This window comes from Myotis lucifugus, unplaced genomic scaffold (genome assembly GCF_000147115.1).
Source record: "Myotis lucifugus unplaced genomic scaffold, Myoluc2.0 scaffold_57, whole genome shotgun sequence".
NCBI classification, from domain to species: Eukaryota; Metazoa; Chordata; class Mammalia; order Chiroptera; family Vespertilionidae; genus Myotis; species Myotis lucifugus.
The window spans coordinates 6,276,043-6,294,928 of record NW_005871105.1 but is presented as its reverse complement, the minus strand read 5'-3'; the positions used below and the strand labels follow the sequence as shown (position 1 = coordinate 6,294,928).

The 18,886-nt window shown below is 36.3% G+C and overlaps 1 protein-coding gene and 1 non-coding gene across 3 annotated transcripts in view; both read right to left on the bottom strand.

Moving 5' to 3' along the window:
• The window catches only part of RNF217 (ring finger protein 217), a 49,879-nt gene extending 40,193 nt beyond the window's left edge, over nt 1-9,686 (bottom strand). Inside the window, exon 1 of one of the 2 annotated variants that reach the window (XM_023754191.1) lies at nt 9,554-9,686. In XM_023754191.1, coding sequence (XP_023609959.1) covers nt 9,554-9,616 — 63 coding nt within the window. In that variant the 5' untranslated portion in view covers nt 9,617-9,686. The remainder of the gene's footprint in view (nt 1-9,553) is intronic. The other variant, XM_023754190.1, reaches the window with a different exon arrangement.
• A 4,413-nt stretch (nt 9,687-14,099) lies between these two features.
• Nucleotides 14,100-14,206, bottom strand: LOC111826155. Its single transcript, XR_002829407.1, has one exon. It is a non-coding gene; the product is annotated as a U6 spliceosomal RNA (small nuclear RNA).
• Between the last annotated feature and the right edge of the window lie 4,680 nt (nt 14,207-18,886).

The following is an 18,886-nucleotide window of genomic DNA, read 5'->3' as shown; positions in this document are numbered from 1 at the left end:
CAAAAACATGCCCAATCTTGTAAGACAAAATTTGCTTAACTCTAAAACAATCTCCAAGAGATGCTCTTTTCCACTTAGTGCTTAAGCTGCATGGATAATTTGCCACCTGGGAGGACTCAAAAGTAGTTTAGTGACACAGGTGAAGGAGAACTCTGAAAAAGTGGCAGATTAATTAATTAAATCATCCAGGGAAAAAAAGAGAGGAAGCATAAACCTTCGACTTTGAAGCTCAATTTATCAAATGTATGGTTTATGATTTTGGCCTTCGTTTTGAGTGTTGGTCATGATAGTTTACAAGGTGCCTTGGCCTTTTGTTCACTTGATACGAGGGGATTTCATATTTCCATTTTTCCTTAAAAAATGGAACATGTCAGGCCCAGCGGGCGTGGCTCAGTGGATGAGCATCGACCTATGAAAGGTCACAGTTCGATTCCCTGTCAGGGCACATGCCCAGTGTGGGGCGTGATTCTCTCTCATCATTAATGTTTCTACCTCTCCCTCTCCCTTCCTCTCTGAAGTCAATAAAAATGTTTTTGTTTTTTTTTAAATGGAACATATCAAGGTGGCAGGGAGAAGAGAATACCACGACAGAAGCATTAACAATAATGAAATGTATGCCATACTCCCTACATGCCAAGCACTGTTTTAAACACTTTCTGTGCATTACTGACTTTGTGGAGCACAATAGAGTCAGATTCATTTTCAGGTTCATGGATTTTCCCACAAGTGTATCATCAGTGATTATAGGATGTGGCTGCTTTATTGATAAATGTGATTTTCTGTTTACAGAGCACTGAGCTAGGCACCTTTAATTATTAAAAATAATAATGAAAAACATCAAACCAAATATCCCAAAAGTTCCCTCTGCCCCAGGCAAGATAAATATACAGAAAATCACACTTAGGCACATAAGTAAAAGTTCCAAAAGCCAAACAAAAGGAAGTTTCTTAAAGCAACAGAGAAAATGATACTCCCGCATAGAAAATTTTGGCCCCAGGTGCCTTGTGGGTCAATTTTCCTGAGAATTTAAGTATGAAACACCAATATTACACAATAACTCTGAGAGAACAGGGAAAAGGCTGGGGGAGGATCACTGCTCAAGTTGTTTTATGAGGGCAGCATAATCATGATACCAAAACCTGATAAGGATGTTGCAAGGAAGGAAAATTACTGACCTGTCTCTTCATAAACATAGATACAAAAATCCCAAACACAGTATTAGCAAACCAAACTGAACAATACATGCAAAAGATAATATATCAAGATCAAAGGTTTATTCCAAGAATGTAAGGCTGGTCTAATATTAAAAAATCTATTGATATAACTCACACATTAATAAAATAAAGGAGAAAAATCATATGATTATCTCAACAGAAAAAAGTATTAATAAATTCAGCATTCATTCATGTTAAAATCTTAACAAACTAGGAAGAGATGAAAACTTCCTTAATCTGACGGAGTATCTGAAAGAACATCTACAGTGAACATCATATTCAATGATGAAGTCATGAGGGCTTTCTTCTTGAGTCTGGACATGGGGCAAATACGCACTCCTTTCATTATTTAACATTGACTAGGGCTCACAGCCAATCAAGAAAAGCAAAAGCAAAATGAACATAAAACAGCTAGAAATGAAACTATATAATTCCCCATTTCTTGCAGATTGCAAGATTGTATATACAGAAAATCCAAATAATCTACAAATAAACTATTAGAATTAATAAGTGAATTTAGCTAACTTGCTCAATAGTTTAGTACACAAAAATCAAATGCATATCTTTATGCTAATAATAAGCAACTTGGTAATAATATAGAAACATACTCTTGAAACTTGTATAATCTTATTATCCAGTCACCCCAATACATTTATTAAAAAGATGGAACAATTGAAACATGAATATTCATAGGAAAAATATCATTATAGCAATATTAAAAATATCAAGTATGAATAAATCTAATACAAGTTGTATAATACCTCTACACAGAAATATTTGAAATATTTTTGAGAAAATAAAAAGAAGCAAATAAATGGAGGGATATATCAGGTTTTTGAATTGAAAGGTTCAATATAGTAAAAATGAAAATTCAGTCTATATTGACCTACAGATTCAAGGCCATTTCAATAAAATATTCAGTTTTCTTTCTCTCTCTTTTTTTTTTGAGGGGAAGGTGAGTTCTAAATTGCAAGCTGATTCTAAAAACGTATGGAGAGTCATGATACTCTTGATCTAGAAAAAGAAAGTAGTAAGACTTGTTCTACCAAATATAAGATGAAGCAAAAAGTTTTAGTAATTACAAGAGTGTGACGCTGAACCAAGGATAGATAAGGTCGCATAACAGAACAACAGAGCAGAAAAGAGTGCAGAACCGTACCATTTACATATGGACACGTGATGTGTTGACACAATAGAGCAGTGGAGAAGATGTTTCCCCCCCAATAAGTTATTCTGGGTCACTTTCCCTTGGACTCCAAAATACGCTTAAATATTCTAAAAATGCCAAAAGCAAAAGCCATTGGTAGTTTAGTTATGGAAAACTAAATTCTCTAACCAGCAGTCGCCAACTGGTGGTCCATGAGGTCCGAAAGTTTGGCGACCACTGCAAACGACTCTGAAAAGTGAAACAAGAAAGCAACATTTTGCAAATATAGGTGATTTTGAGGTTTATGAATAGGCAGGTTAGTGCTTTTGACTCAAGTGTGGACACATTTAAGGTAAAAGAGTCAGGGAAATTATTGCAAAGTTGACATGTTGGCAAGAAGAGTAATATAACAGATCCCTAAATTTGTTCCGGTACACAGGTATTTTTAATTCTCTCTTGGGTCTTATAGGATGTGTTTACCCATGCTTCTTGGTTAAAGGATCTTCAAATATGAAGACAGTTATTGTGTCCCTCCAGTCTCTTCTCCCAGGAAAACATCCTCACATCTTAGTTCCTCACATCTGGTTTGAAGTCCTTCCCTCTTCCTGGCTTTGTTGGTTGGTAACAGAGTGTGTTACCCAGAAACCAAAGCCATTATGCTAGTCTGGTCTGGCCACTGAGGAAATAGGATTATCCTCAACCACAGTAAAAATGGAAAGAAAGCAAAACTCAAAGAAAAAAGCTCCCAGGAATTTTAAGTTACCAAAATGAACCCAAGAAGTGGAAAACCTGAATGGGCCAATCACAATAGAAGACATTAGGGTATGTTGTCTTTTAGGAAAGCATCTATTCTCTGGGTTATCACCTGCTGCAGGTGAATAGTCTCTTATCTTCTCCCTCTTTCTCTCTGCTGTTTTATCTCTTTTCTCATCGTGTCTGCTTTACTTTCTTTGATCCTCAAATAAGGATCCTAAAATAATTAATCTTTTATTTCTTAAAATAACCAGCTTGGGGGCTTGCTTATATTGTTTTTTTTGTGTTTTTTTTTTGTCTTCCTTTTTTAAAAATAATTATGTTCAATGTTGTTCTCTTCTGGCTTTTGTTTTATTTTGTTATTCTTTTCCTAGTTTCTTAAGATGATTCCTTAGTCCCCTTGTTTTCTGCTTTTACTTCTTATGAATACAGTTTTTGCTATGCTCTAAATTTTGGGCATAAAATGTTTCGTTTTCACTTCTTCTTAGTGTTTTTATGCAGTTAAAACTTTTTGGTGGTTTTTTCTAATATTTATATTTAACTTTACTTGATTATGAATAGAGAGAGTGGACTGTAAAAATCTTAATTTTAAGATTAAGATTTTTATTTCTAGCCTATTAAATAACCTTTTAAAATGTTTCTTGGGCATTAAAAATCTCTACTCTAATCAAAAGATGTAAGATTCTATGTAGATGTCTACTAAATCATAACTTGGAGGTTTCAAGTAAATTCTTCTATGAGCTCATTAATTATTTAGCTATTCGATCTGATCCTTAAAGAGGAGTATTAAAATTGCTTACTATAGTTTTTTCAGAGTATCTTTGCACTTTTAGTTCGTGCATTCTCGGTTTATCCATTTAACTGAAATGTTGCTGGTGCAAACAGGCTTATGACATATCTTCTTAAACAGTCTTCTCCCTATTAATGCTTTTACACTTAAATTCTCCCTCTACCTCATCAGAAGTTAATACTGCCACTTCTCCCCTCTTCTTACTGGCATTTTCCTCCTGTGACTTTGCTCCTGTCTTCTCAACGCAACTTCTTGTTAAATCACTTTGCTGTAAATGATTCTATGGATTAGTTTCAATTCAATACCCAAGTATTTATTTAGTGCCTACCATGGGCAAGGCAATCGACTAGCTACTTGGGGGAATTTAAAGATGAATAAATTGCTACCCTCAAGTAATTTCCAGTTAATCAGTGGAGACAGACGTGGGCATCAACAACCATAGTTCCGGCAGAGAAGCACAAAGGGGAACTTGGCTTGGGCTGTTCATGAAAGAGAAGGTAGTATTTTAATTCAACCATGAAGAATAAAAAGGACTATTATGAATAGATTTGACTATGTCTTATTTCTTAAAAAATGTGAAAAGTAATACAAAAGACATCTGATGATTTCAGATAAGAAAACAATAAACATTGTATTTAAATAAGTAGGTAAAAGTATATGTGAAAAAACATGAACTTAGAGGGAAGAAGGACTTGCTAAAAATTGATTTTTTCAGGTTATAAATTATTTTTTTTCTTATTTACAGTTCTAATGTTTTCTGTTAAAATTTTGATCACACCGTAACTTTTTAAATTTTGCCTAAGTATTTTCTGAACTATAATAGATGATGGATCTGGAATAATTAGCAAAACCAGTAACCAAAACTTAGGATTGGCCTTGAAAATAAGATAGGACACTGAGCATTTGGGTAAAGGTTTCTACCTATCAAAGCTAAAATCTGAACATTATTTAAGTTTGTTTCTGCATACTCTTGGACTCAGCGGTTCTCAACCTGTGGGTCGTGACCCCTGAAAATACATCCTGCATATCAGATATTTACATTACGATTCATCACAGTAGCAAAATTACAGTTATGAAGCAGCAACGAAAATAATTTTATGGTTGGGGGTCACCACAACATGAGGAACTGTATTAAAGGGTCGCGGCATTAGGAAGGTTGAGAACCACTGCCGGTAGTCTCAGTTTATGTCATACTAATGAATTCCGGGCTTTGTCCCAAGCCTCTGCAGTGTGCAGTGGAGAAAGCAGTCATGTCCTAAGTAAACTAAACGCCGCGGGAATCCGTCCCACACGCTGCCGTCCTCGGCAATGTTCCTTTTATGAAGGTGATGTCAAATATTTGTGCGTTTTTTAAAGAAATCCCAAACCTTTCTTCTGGGAAACTGTTTAACAAATAGAACAACAAAATAACTTGTAAACTTGAAGGTAATCCAAGTTTGACATATGTTCTATATTTTTACTTAAAACGTTTTAAATGTTTTTCACCCCCCGCAGGTTTTGGTCTTTCAGTATTGGCAAGCATCAATGGTTTCCTAAACATCCACCAAGTTAGCACAGTTCTTTAACGTAGAAAGAGCAATTTCAACAGAGTCTTTCATGCCAAAACAAAGTATCTTTGTGCACTATCCACCCAGTTCTAGGAACAGTCTGTTCATTACCTGGAGTTTGTCGATTCCATAAAGAGAAAAATAATTCCTTCCTTCTTGGCGACTAGTTATTATTTCCAGATATAAAATGCTGTTTAGTGTAGAGTGACCAAATTTTCCTGAATATCTATCTCCCAGGAACAAAGCTAAAGTGCATTTGATTCTCTAAAAAGAGAAAAAACATTGTCTTCTCTTTTAATGTTTGAATTGTATACTTCCAAGTAGAGAGAAATCTTATCCTAGGAGTATAGCAATGTCTTTTTAAAATGTTGAGTGGGATAGAGAGGTGTCCAAAAAAAACTTGCATGGTCAATGAAGACACTATAAATTTTACTGAAAAGTTCAGTGACTAGGTTGAGAAAGAATTGGAATAGTCACAATGCTAAATGTCTTGATTTACTACAAACACATTTTAGAAAATCCTACTCTGCCTCAAAAATAATGCTAACTGTCCTGTTAGTACATCACTGTTCTTTTGTATTTGCTTTACTTTTTTCTATCCAGTCAGGGAGATAGATTTGGGCAGTTACACCATTCACACACCCCCTTGGTTTCCTGGGAGTCACCCAGGAAAGCGATGCAATTCCTGGGGAGGTTAGGGACTGAATATGGGAACTTGCCTACTAAAAGACGGACTTGATAAACGTTTAACTTTGATTCTCTATTTTTTTCCGAGAAAGGTTTTTAATGTTTAGTTTAGTTTTATCCTTTCCAAACAGGAATGCAGAGTGCCCTTTGGCATTCTTTCTGCCACAGAAAAGTGGAGTATTTATGACGTGTTCCTGCTCTACGGTAAAGGTTTAAATTGTAAACCTTCCAGAAACGTCTGGTATTGTCAGATGAACTGAATAATAATGAGAACAGCAGCAGCTTTTGCTATTAAATGTTTAATATCCAGGCACGGTTCTATCCAGGCCCTTTCCATCAGTCACTTCATATTTTCCTGATTAAGATCCTACCAGGATCCCAAAGCACAGAAGAGTAAGCAATTTGCCCAAGTTCACACAGAAAGTGCTGATCTTTAATGCAGACCTAGTCACTGCCAGAGCCTGAACACGCACCACTATGCACCTGCAGGTGCCTGCCCAGTCTTGGCAAAATTAGCCACTTGGAATAATAATGCCATGTTGCTGTTGGCCACAGTGAGTTCTTAAATGCTTCATCAATGTAGGCAGTAAGTGCCTTTCTAAACATGGTATTTTGATAACCACAAGCAGTCCAACCTCTATCTGTCTCCCTCAGGCACAATCCTATAGACAAGCAGATGGTCTCCAGGCTCACCTGGATGTCATCACTCAGTGGCAGCTCTTCTCTGGGTCCCTCTGAGTCACCCCTTCGTCACCTGTGAACCATTTCTAATTTTTGCCTCCCTCCTCAAGGCCTCACCCCCAATCTTCCCTTTCAGCTAAGTGATGCAATCAACAACGTCACCTCCCACTTGACAGGATGAATTCTAGCTTGGTCAGATGAGAAACCCTCCACTTTCTGTTCCCCATACAAAAGGGGGTACATTTTCTCTCTCTTAGTAGAAAGTATTGCTCCCCAAACTTCCCAAAATGGCCTCAACAGAAATCTCAACTCTCTCTGGTAACTTTAGACAATTAAGCACATAAACATGCTCAAGTTTTTCTCATCATAAAAGCAAAACAAAATGAAAACTTATCAGCACCCTATGTGCCTTAGTCTTTACGTTTTTTTTTGTTTGTTTGTTTTTAAAAATATATCTTATTGATTTTTTTACAGAGAGGAAGAGAGAGGGATAGAGAGCCAGAAACATCGATGAGAGAGAAACATCAATTAGCTGCCTCTTGCACGCCCCCCACTGGGGATGTGCCCGCAACCAAGGTACATGCCCTTGACCCGAATCGAACCCAGGACCCTTGAGTCTGCAGGCCGATGCTCCATCCACTGAGCCAAACCGGTTCTGGCTAGTCTTTACGTTTTATTCTCCTTCAATTTCTGGCCAAGCTAACTGAAAGATAATTTAATGTTCTTGTCTCTGTGTCCACATTAAAAAACTCACTAGTATCTGTCTCATCCCTCCACTTTGTCACTTTCTACAAAATTAGCAATGACCTTCTCATTAAATGCCCTTGTGAATCCTTATCTTATTCGTCTCCTTTATGCCTTGACACTGTTGACTGCTGCTTCTTTCTTGACCTCTAAGCCATCACATTCTCTTGGTTTTTGAAAATCCCTTCTGTCCTCATCTGCAGATTCTTCCAATGTCTATCTCTCAAAGCTTCCCGAGTCTCCAAGATTCCATTAACAATGAATTGTTCTGAGCGTTCCAGGGTTGGAACTCCACACATATGCTGAAGGCTTCCCCATGCCAACCTCCAGCCCAGATCTCTCCACTGAGCTTCTGACACCTGCAAGCAACTCCCTAATCCATGTCTCCATTCAAATACTTCAAACTCAGACTGAAACCCAACTCACTGCCTCCCCCTCTCTCCCTGGCAGCCCACTTCCCTTTATGTTCCTTTTCACAGGGAATGGCACAGTAACCAGAAAACAAAGTATTATTTTCTCCTGATTTTTATTCTGCCTCATCTCTCCTTCAACCAATCAACAAAATTCTACTTTATTCACTCTTCAAAGAACCACTTACATCTTTTGATCTCCACTGCCACTAAGTCAGTCCAGGCTCTGGAGTACTCGTTTTAAAACACAAATCTGATCATGACACTCCAGTAATTAAAATACTTCAATAATACCCTTGTGCTCAGGATTAAGTGATAATTCCCTAATATGTGAAATGAAGACCCGATTCTGATTTTACTTCTTTTCTGGATTCCCTATGGTCATTTCCTTCATGGCAGGCTATATCCTGAGACATACGATGGTTTGCTCTGGAGTTTGCTGTTCCTTCTATCTGAGAGAAAAAAGGCTGGCAATGCAGGGAAAGAAGCACTTCTGGCCCTGTCTGTTGGTCAGTCCATTCTTCCAGTCCAACTCCTTCAAAGTGTCCTAGGCTGCTCTGATTAGAGGGCATTCATTCATTTTTGTGTTTTTGTTTTTAATGCACCAGTTGCCAAAACTGTGTGGGCTGACCAAAATTCCACTGATCCCTACTATATACAAAGGAACTATATAAATGCTGTCTAGTTTTTGAATATTCTCATCATTTTTGAGGGAGAATAGAAACATATTTTTCTTCCTTAAACCAAATAGATCTGGTTTGGACCTCACCTTCTAGAACTAATAGGAAACTGGGTATCTGTCGTATTGGGGGTCTGGAGTGTGGGGATGTGTTTGATAACAGTCTTGGGGGTCTCTTGTACGGCTGAGATTTTTTAAAGACCATTTGGAAAACTGAAAAAGAAAAATTAGGCTTTGTCTTATTATCCAAATATGACCAATGTCAACATTTCCGTACATTTTTTTCTAGAATATACTATATTTATTCTTCGTGCTTTCCAAATTTAATTTCCTATCTTGCAGTCCCATAACATGAGCATTGTCCACATTATTACCATCTGTATCATCATTTCTGAATATTGTATAACATTGCAAAAAGTAGATGAGCCACACTTAACCTGTGGAGGCTGTTTCCAATTTTGTGCTATTATAAACAATGTGGTTATGAATAACTTCACACTTAAAGCTTTTTTTTGTATTTCAGATTACTTCCTTAGGATACGTAGATTCCTAGAATTGGAATTATTGGGTCAAAGTATGTGATTATTACGGGACTCTTGACACACACTGCTAAACTACTTTCCAAAAGCCAAATTTATTTACAGTCCATGACACTAACCATTTACCGCACCTTGCTCTATGAATGCCATCATTTAAAAAAAACCAAAAATAAGCATGCAAAGTAAAACAACATGAAAACCTATAAAACTTTTGCCTTTTTTGTGATAAGCAAAAATGGCAGTATTATTTTAATGTGTGGTTTTATTTATTTATTTTACTCATTGTAACCTTTAATATATATCAGCATAAATGTTGGTTGTTGTTTTTCCCTTTTCTGTAAATTTCCCAGCCATGTGCTGACCTGTAATAGCGTGGTGCTCTGTATATACTCTGCAGTATTCATGGAGGTTATATAACATTCCATGTGAAGTCAGAATAGTTTCCAGCAAGATGAGCCAAAGCAACAAGGCTGGATTCAGAATCCAACCCTGAACAGATGTTTGCTTGGCAGCTTCCCTGCAATAATTAACATAAGAAAGCAGGGCAATTAAAAAAATACAAGCAGATCTCACATCCATGAATCATGGTTCTGTAAATGTCCCAAACCATCTGGTTACGGGCTCCACTCCTCCATTTTGAGAAAGACCGGCATGACAGTACGAAAGGCAGGGGGCCTCTGACTCTTCAATCACTTCTCATTCTCTACCTTTTAATAATAGTGATGTAACTGTCTCAAGCCCTCTTTCCCTGGACTCTATATCTACTTCTCACAGGCACATACCACATTTTATTTACCTTGGTAGTCTAGGAAACCACCAGGACCCTGCCTTGCATACAGTAAGCACTTAGAATTTGTTTGTTGAAATAAATTGAAATAGAATCATCAAAGGCCTGGCAGATGTCTGACCTCAAGCCAGAGGATGTTTCTTAATTGTACTGGTAGTTGTTTATCATTGCAATAAACAGCTCCGTCTAAAGTCCTGCTGATGGTGGGAAGTCTGGCACAGGAAACACACCAGCCACACCGCGTACGAAGAGCAAAGAGAGAGAGAGAGAACAGTGCTTGGCTTCTGAGGCAGGTGGAGTGCCTTCCCAGCACGTAAGGTCCTTGCCCAAAAAGCTGAGTGAGATATGCGGCAAACTGTGACTTCAGTTTGATAAACAAAATTGGCAAGAGACTATCATTTTAATGTACGTTGTTTTAGCCTAGGGTTATTCTCCCCCCCCCCCCCCAATAAACAGATGGCAACAGGCAATTCTCAAAGGGAAAGAGAGGAGTGTCCCACCTGAATCAGCAACCTAGAGATTTTCATTTTAATGCCTCAGTATTATTTTTGATTGTTATATTTTCAAAGCACTTAACTACTGGTAAGATCAATCCCACATTTTTAGGAAACATGCCAACTGCCTTCAATTCCACACCATTTCTTGTGCAAAATAAAAATCTTCACTAAGTCTCTGTACTGGCAAAAAAAATTGCCATAGTACTAACAAAAAACAAAAAGAGAAAAAGAAAAAGAAAAAAAAAGAATGCATGATTCTCCCAAGAACCCTGCTTCTTCTAGTGGGGAATGTTATTTAGAAACCAAGATCCAAACTTCAGATGAATTTATTTCTACTGGGGTATCATTATTGCTTCTAGGCCCTATCAGAGTTATTAAATACACACATACATATAATTTTATATTTATATATTATATAAATTTAATATATATTTAAATATTTTAAAATATAAAACACATATTTAAGATATTTTTCCGTTATTTTAAAGCTGATCATTTCAAACTGATGCTAAAGGGTTCTAAGCTAATGCTAAAGGGTTCTTTCTCACATCCCCTCACTCCATATTTATATCTCTTCTCCTATGGTGAGCAAATTGATATCAACATATTTATTTATTTGCTTTATTTTTCAATACATAAGAGTTTCTTTTTTTAAAAAAATATATTTTATTGATTTTTTTACAGAGAGGAAGGGAGAGGGATAGAATTAGAAACATCGATGATGAGAGAGAAACATCGATCATCAGCTGCCTCCTGCACACTCCCCACTGGGGATGTACCCGCAACCAAGGTACATGCCCTTGACTGGAATCGAACCTGGGACTCTTCAGTCTGCAGGCCGATGCTCTATCCACTGAGCCAAACTGGTTAGGGCCATATGTAAGAGTTTCTTAATTGCTATACCAACAAACTAGCAACAAAAAAGCCACTACATAAAGATAAAGATTTATTTGAAATTCTCTGTGTACTCAATAATACTATATATCTTGCTAAGCACAAAGCACTGTGTTTAAAGTTGTCTGAATTAATTTTTCTGTGTCTTTACACAATCAATTTTATAAGTTAGCTCCTTTATTTCTGTTTATAGTCTATATTCAGGCTTGCTTTCTTTTTAATCTTTTTAATTTTTTATAAGTAAAATGTTAACATGGTTCAAAAGTCAAAACTATATGAAAGGGTATATAGTCAGAGCATTTTTACTCCTACTTTACCTTCCACCCCATTCCCACCCATCTCTATAGGTAACAATTTCACTCTTTTTGGTGTATCCTTCTTAGGTATCTTTTTGCAAAATTAAGCACTTATATTCATATAGCATACCCTTCTTTCACATTTTGTCCCAAAGTATTTTTAATCTAGTTGAAGAGATAAAGCATTCCCACATAACAGGCTAAGTAAAGAATGCAAGGCAGAGTATCAGTGACAAAAGTAGTCCAGGAAACACATGCACCTACTACTAAGCATTCTGGTGGTCTTCAGTAAACTTGCCAGAGGTATTCAGATTGTAAACAAACTTTAACAATCAGTTCAAATGTGCACAGAATCCAAAAAGCCATAAACATCCAAAATTTGAGTAAGAATAGAACAGAGTAAGAATAGAATTTGCAAAATTACCTAAAGCAAGCTGTAGTCAATTTTTGCACTTATTGTTGATCATAAAATGAGCACTAATACGCTAGCACTTGACAGAAGGGTTATCACTATGTGGAAGACACTGAAAATCATAACATCCACCTTAGAATTTTAAAAATGTTTAGTAAGAGTAGAAATAAGCTAAAAGTTCTTTTTAAAATAGAATATACGAGCTAATACTTTACTTTAAAATAGAAGACTTAAAACAAAGAGTTCTAATAAATAACTCTAACTGGCCCCAGAAGTAAAATCTTTATTAGTGATATGACCTTTAACTGGAAATGGATTAAATATCCCGACATGATTATTTCTGGATTTAAAAGTAATTAAGTAAAGCCACATCTGATTTCGCATAAGGTTATCATAAACTTAATGGATTGGAGAGTAAAAATATATTTGTAGTAAGACATTAAAGTTGTATTATTATTTTAATACTACAGAACACTGATAACATATATGTGTCATTTTTGTTCTCTCTTCATAACATTCATGTGAGCTTATTTTTATTATAATTAGCGCTATTATTCCCATTTTGCAAATTATGAAACTAAAGCAGTTTAAAAGCTAAGTAACTTCTCTAGGGTCATAGAGAATAAAATACTGTCTACGCAGCTTAAAAATTAGAGTTAAGTCACCTATATGTGACTGTTCATCCTATTTTCATCAATATTATATATGTGTGTTATTTTTAAGTCAAATGATTCTGACAAAGGTAGATAATAAAAACAGAGACCCAACTCCCCCCATATTCTAAGAGAGAAAGAGTTATCAACTCTCATCTATTTCTTTTGTTATTACCTTTATATTTCTAGAGAATAGTCTTATGTTTTTGTATTAGAAGATTTAAACTTAGAACTCTCATACCTTTCTCACCATTTTACTTATCTCATCCACCCAAGGGTTGTAACACAAGTTTTTGTTAATTAATAACCCATATGTAGAATACTGTGACTACAAGAGTAATATATACTATCTACTGCAGAGCCTACTAGTATATTATAATGACATTTAATTTTGTATATAACTATTGCATTCCTAAGACATTTTCTTTGTTTTTCTATCTTCTAGCTTTCTATATATACTATCACTAATATTTCTTAAAGTTCTCCAACTCAGTTATAAACTTTCCCTGAAGATTATTTTCTACGTAATCAGAACAAACTCATCAAGTTCCATTTCTTTTTTCTGAGAGCACACCTTCTGGAGCCTCTGTCCTCTTGCTGTAGTATGGACTGGTGCTGAGCCTGCAACTCTTCTCCTATATTGCAGCCCACAGCTTCCTGATTGCATGTTACCCGCTATCTTGCTTCATCTCCCCCGTGTTGGTGGAGAGCATCGTCATGGAGGCATCACACAATCCATATTTCAGAGGGTGGCAGTGAGAAGCTGATTGAAGATCTGTGAGCCAGATCTGACTGCATCACTGTAATCATGTGGCAAGGTGGCCTTTTGGCTGGGAAATCACTCGTCAGCAGCCATAGGTATTTCCCCTGGTGCTATCCACTCTCCAGAGAAGAATCCTCCAGTTTTAGACCTGGAAGTGTGGGGACGGCTGCCAGTGCTGGAGCCAGCGGGTCTGGAAGATTCATTGCCTTTTATGTGCACTTGCCCACAGATCCCTATTTTCACTGCAGTGCCCCTCTCTCATCACTCTGGGCCTGCAGCACCCCTTTCAAAGCTCCAATTACTCTGACAGAGAGAATATCACCTAACTGTGCAGGGTCCAGAAAGGTTAGGGGGGTGAGATTCCTCTTCCTTATTCAGATTTCCCACTGACCCTACTACTTTCAGCTCCACAACTCATCACCATCTTCTAAATAATCTGGCTCCTCCCATTTCAAAGCTTTTCTGAGAATCCCTGGTGCAGACTTAACTTTCTGGTCGGTATTTCCCCCTGCCCCTGCCCCCCTTTTTTAAGCACTGAAGTTTCAAATAGCCCTGTTAGGTCAGCTATCCCTCCATCCATTTTCTCCTTTATTTATTTATTTATTTTTTTATATGGAACACTTCACGAATTTGCGTGTCATCCTTGCGCAGGGGCCATGCTAATCTTCTCTGTATCGTTCCAATTTTAGTATATGTGCTGCCGAAGCGAGCACCATTTTCTCCTTTAAAAAGAGGTATGGATTTCTGGTCCACAGCTGTCTTTCCCCCTGTTCTCGTTGTCCTTGTGGGTTGAACTCCAAGTTTTGTGAATGCTAACATGTTTGGAAAGCCTTCAACTAAAACAAACAAGATGTTATATTTTCAATGAAAATTCTTGTACTCAAGGAGATTTGTCCTTGAAGTAATATAATGAGCTCATTCTGGTGTATCAAAATGAGATATGAATTAAGCTGAGTTTTGGAAGGGGGGCAAATAAATAATCCTTTTTCTTTTTTTTTACTGAATACCAGTGCCCTCTGGATTACCAGGAAGTCACTTAATCTTATGAAAATAATGAAAACTGTAACTTTCCTCAAATATAAGGTGGAAGGCTGGACTAAGAAATTATTAAAAACACAAAATACAGGTATGAAACAGTAGTACCTCTTGCTTCTGTACTTCATTACTTGATGCTAATGTCAAAGAAAGGGATCCTTCTACCATACCTCTATACAGAACATAAAGCTCTTCTTAATACTTACATGTTACTCTATCACACACTCCTGAATAGCTAGCATTAAAAATAACTTGTGGTTCTACTTACAGAAACTCTAATTCTATTGATTGTGCACTACTAGGTTGGGTATAAGCTAATAGTGCACAATCAATAGTGCACAATAGATTTTCAGAGCTAAATGCATATGAAAATTTTATTAAGGGAAATAATGTGGTAACTTTTGTTAAGTAAATGATTCTCTATATCATTGGCTTTGTAATTCTATATACTTTATTTTAACCCTTTACCATCGAATGTGCTAATCCATTTATAATGCTATACTTGTGCCAAAAGAACTACTGAACACAATTTGAATAGAAAGGTTAAAGTGATTGGTGCCCACACTGTAAAAATATACGCAGTTAAAACTTAATAACTTCTCAAAATACCAGTGGCATTTTAATATACATAACTAAGGAAGGAATTTAATCCCCTATTTTAATCATAGGATCATATGTACTTGAGCTTAAAGGCCTATAGCACACATGATCCTTGGACCAAGCAGAGAGAAATGTGTACAATTCCCAAAATAGCATTACCTATCCAGGAACCTTTCTTAGTCCATGATAGGTTACTATCTTTAGTTCATGCATTCATGTATATATTTTCTATACCTAATTTATAAATCCACAGGACCCTAACGCAGCTTATAAGAAAAACAAGGACAACAAAGTTGAAAAATAGGGGCCAAAGAACACCTATGTGGCCATTCACCAAAGAGCTAATGTTGATTCAACAGCTTGCTCAGGACAGCCCTAATTAAGCCCCAAATTTCACTGTTTTTCCCAGTGCAAAGACAAATGGGAAAAACCATGGCATAAATAGCTGTCATTATCCAATTTTTGAAGAAGCATTCTAACTCACTGGGAGAAAGATTTTTTCCTACGTGAATTTCTAAGAGAATTTGTATGACATTTCATACATTGAATACCATGAAAGGCAGAGTCATCAAATGTCATTTTCAAAAGGTATTTTCATATGGCCATGTCTTTTTTCTTTTTAGTTGTATGTACAGCTAAGATTTATGACAGCAGAAGGGAAAATAAGGAAAGAGAAAAGGTGCATGGGAGAGTTCAGAGAAAGCCAGATGCAAGTTTCCAAGAGTGCTCTCCCCGCCGAGTCACGCAGAACGCAGGCTAAGTCCTCCAGCAACAGACAAGGTGTGTGAGTATCTTGGTTCATTCAAGACCTCAGTTTTTACTGGGAACAGCTCCTGTAAACTTCCTCTGCCTGGCATCTATCAAAATTCCAGACTCCCAGAAGTTAAGCAGGTTTTTAGGGAAAACTATATAGTGTACACAGTTTAGGGACAGTGATGCACTCTAAGGGAAAGGTTTGTATCAGTGTAAGAAAATGCTTACCACTCAAGTTTCCACATGTCAGCCAAGGAGCCAACTTGCAAGCAGGACTTTCTAAGGTTGGCAGGCTCAAGCCTGCTATGCTAAACTCTTTTCTGAACAGATTCCATTAAACTAAGCACTAATGACCCACTGAATTGATTTCACAACTCATTAATGAGTTTGAAAACACAGTTTTAAAGTATCCCATTTTGAACAGCTAATATTGACACCATATTCTCCAAAAGGGCCTTCATTTTTCAGTTCCCTTGCCTTGTAAAATTTGCCAGAGTGCTTTATGTTATATCTTACTTTCTCACTTCTAACGCAATGTTTAATATTTTTTGAGAAACTTTTAGATCTAGAAGAGTACAAAGAATAATGAAAAGCATAGTCCTGCCATCTAGTACTAGCTATGAATGTGTTATATTTGCTTAGACTTTCATTTATGTTTGTATGCATTTAAAAAAATAAATTACATAGTATAAATACTGAAGTCTTCTTTAATCAGCCTCATTATTCTCATTTTCTTATTTCTTCTTCCAATGGCATCCACTGTCATTAGACTGGCAGGCCTTCAAGTTCACTTTATACTTTTATGGACAAGTGTATCCATTTTAATAGACAGTCCACATATAGTGTTCTGTGCTGTGCCTTTTTCACTCAACATCTTTTGAGACTTACTTATGTTGGCAGATGAAGATTTAATTTTTTCAATTGAAATGCTATATAATATCTCATTATATGAATATATCCTATTTTATTAATACAATCTGTTTTGGGTGGATTTGGGGGTTGTTTCCAAATATTAGTTCTTAGAAATAGTTTACTCATGAATATCCCTGTAATGTCAGTTATGTGTGAATGAGTATCTCCAGAAGTAAAATTCTTGAGTCTTGGGAGAACTGTCTCCTTTGTTACATTACTGTTTTCTTTACGACGATGTGAGGCCCAGTGAAGGTGGTTCAGTGGCTGAGTGCTGACCCTTGAACCAGGAGGTCATGGCACAAGCCCGGGTTATGGGCTCGATTCCCAGTAGGGGGGCATGCAGGAAGCAGTCAATCAATGATTCTCTCTCATCATTGATGTTTCTATCTTTCTCTCCTTCTCCCTTCCTCTCTGAAAGCAATAAAAACATATGTTTTTAAAACATTTGAGATGATGGGAAAATATGGAAAATACAGACAACATAACTATATGTAGTAGTATCCATATTTATCCACTATATGATTACATATGTACATATAGTTTAAGTAAAATACAATAAAAATAAGAAGGGATCATAATATATACACTACTGTAATTTTACATTCATGATTTCTTCTTCATAACCATATTCCCTGTCTAAAATATTTTAAAGTGCTGCATATATGGCTGTCTCATTATTATAACCAATATCTACCATTCAGCATTTAGCGTTTCCATATTTTCTCTATTATATAATATAGTGGTGAATATTTGTGTGTGCATCTGTGTGCATTTTTTATTATTTTCTTAGGGAAGCTCATATAATTGCTGACTTTAAAAGTATGAACTTTTAAAAAGATGTCTGATACATCTAATAGATGGATATTTTTACAGTCACTAATTATATGAAGAGAGATTTTACAAGGATGTAAAGTCATGCAGCCCAGGTTTATAGCTTTCTGAAGACATGACTTCAGACAGGACACTTTAAATGTGTCCCTTTGCTTCCTTTTCTAGAATATCGACAATTTTTGTTGACCTTCTAATAAACAATAGATAGTATATGCACAGGAAACTGCTAAGTGGTTGCTAAGTCACTAGGTATTTAAATGGCAATGTTGATGGCTTTCTGTGAAAATAAAAACATGTGACTAAAAGGATATACAGTCGCAGGACCAGCTCCTCTCAGAACACAGGGGGTTTAAAGAATATCCTGAGCAGGGTCAACACGTTCGTCAGGAAGCAGCTTTGCTCATAAATTCAATCAAGCAAATGACGAAGTCCTCATCAATGCTATACTACAAATTATGTAGGAGATAGGCGACCTTGACCTGAAATAGTATTAATTTTTAATTAAAAAGAGTAACTTCCCTATATTACAAAAATGGATTCTTCAGAAAACTGTACCCCAGGTAAATGAAAGTCATTAGAGGAATGGAAGTCTTTATTACTGTCCATCAAAATGCCAAGTGTCTAACAAAAATGAAAAGTCTGATTTTTTAACTGTTTCTAACAATAATTGGCTAAAAGATTCAGTTGTCTCTTGAGGCTGATTATTCTATCAACAGTTGGATAATGTAATAAGTATACAGAAGAATTCCTATCCTATTCCTACCATCAGTAAGGATACCGCTCAATTAATAGCTGTGCCAAATAATTTAATCATAATATTAAATAGGGGAAATCAGTACTGTACATCAAATATAATTTGATTTATTTAGATGTGCCTTGGTTTCCTTAGCAACACATACCTCATAGAGTTTTCCTGAGGATTTAGGGAGCTCATGCATACATGGCATTTAGAGTAACACCTGGCATGCAGTACGAATTTAGTAAGTATTAGTTATTATTATCATTATTATTCAAAATCTCTTCCCATCTACTCTACAGTGGTATTTTGATAAAAGCACAGAAGAGCTTCGCATCTATCCTGGAATACCTAGTTTACTCAGGGCCATCCATCTTGGCCAAATCCCGGGAACACTATGAATGATACTTCCTGGGGCTGTCTACCTGAAGGGCGCACACTCTGGAGTGTGTAACATATAAGCCCTGAATTTTATCCAGATACAGTTTCCATTTAGAGAATAACAAGTTAATAAGTAAAAATATTA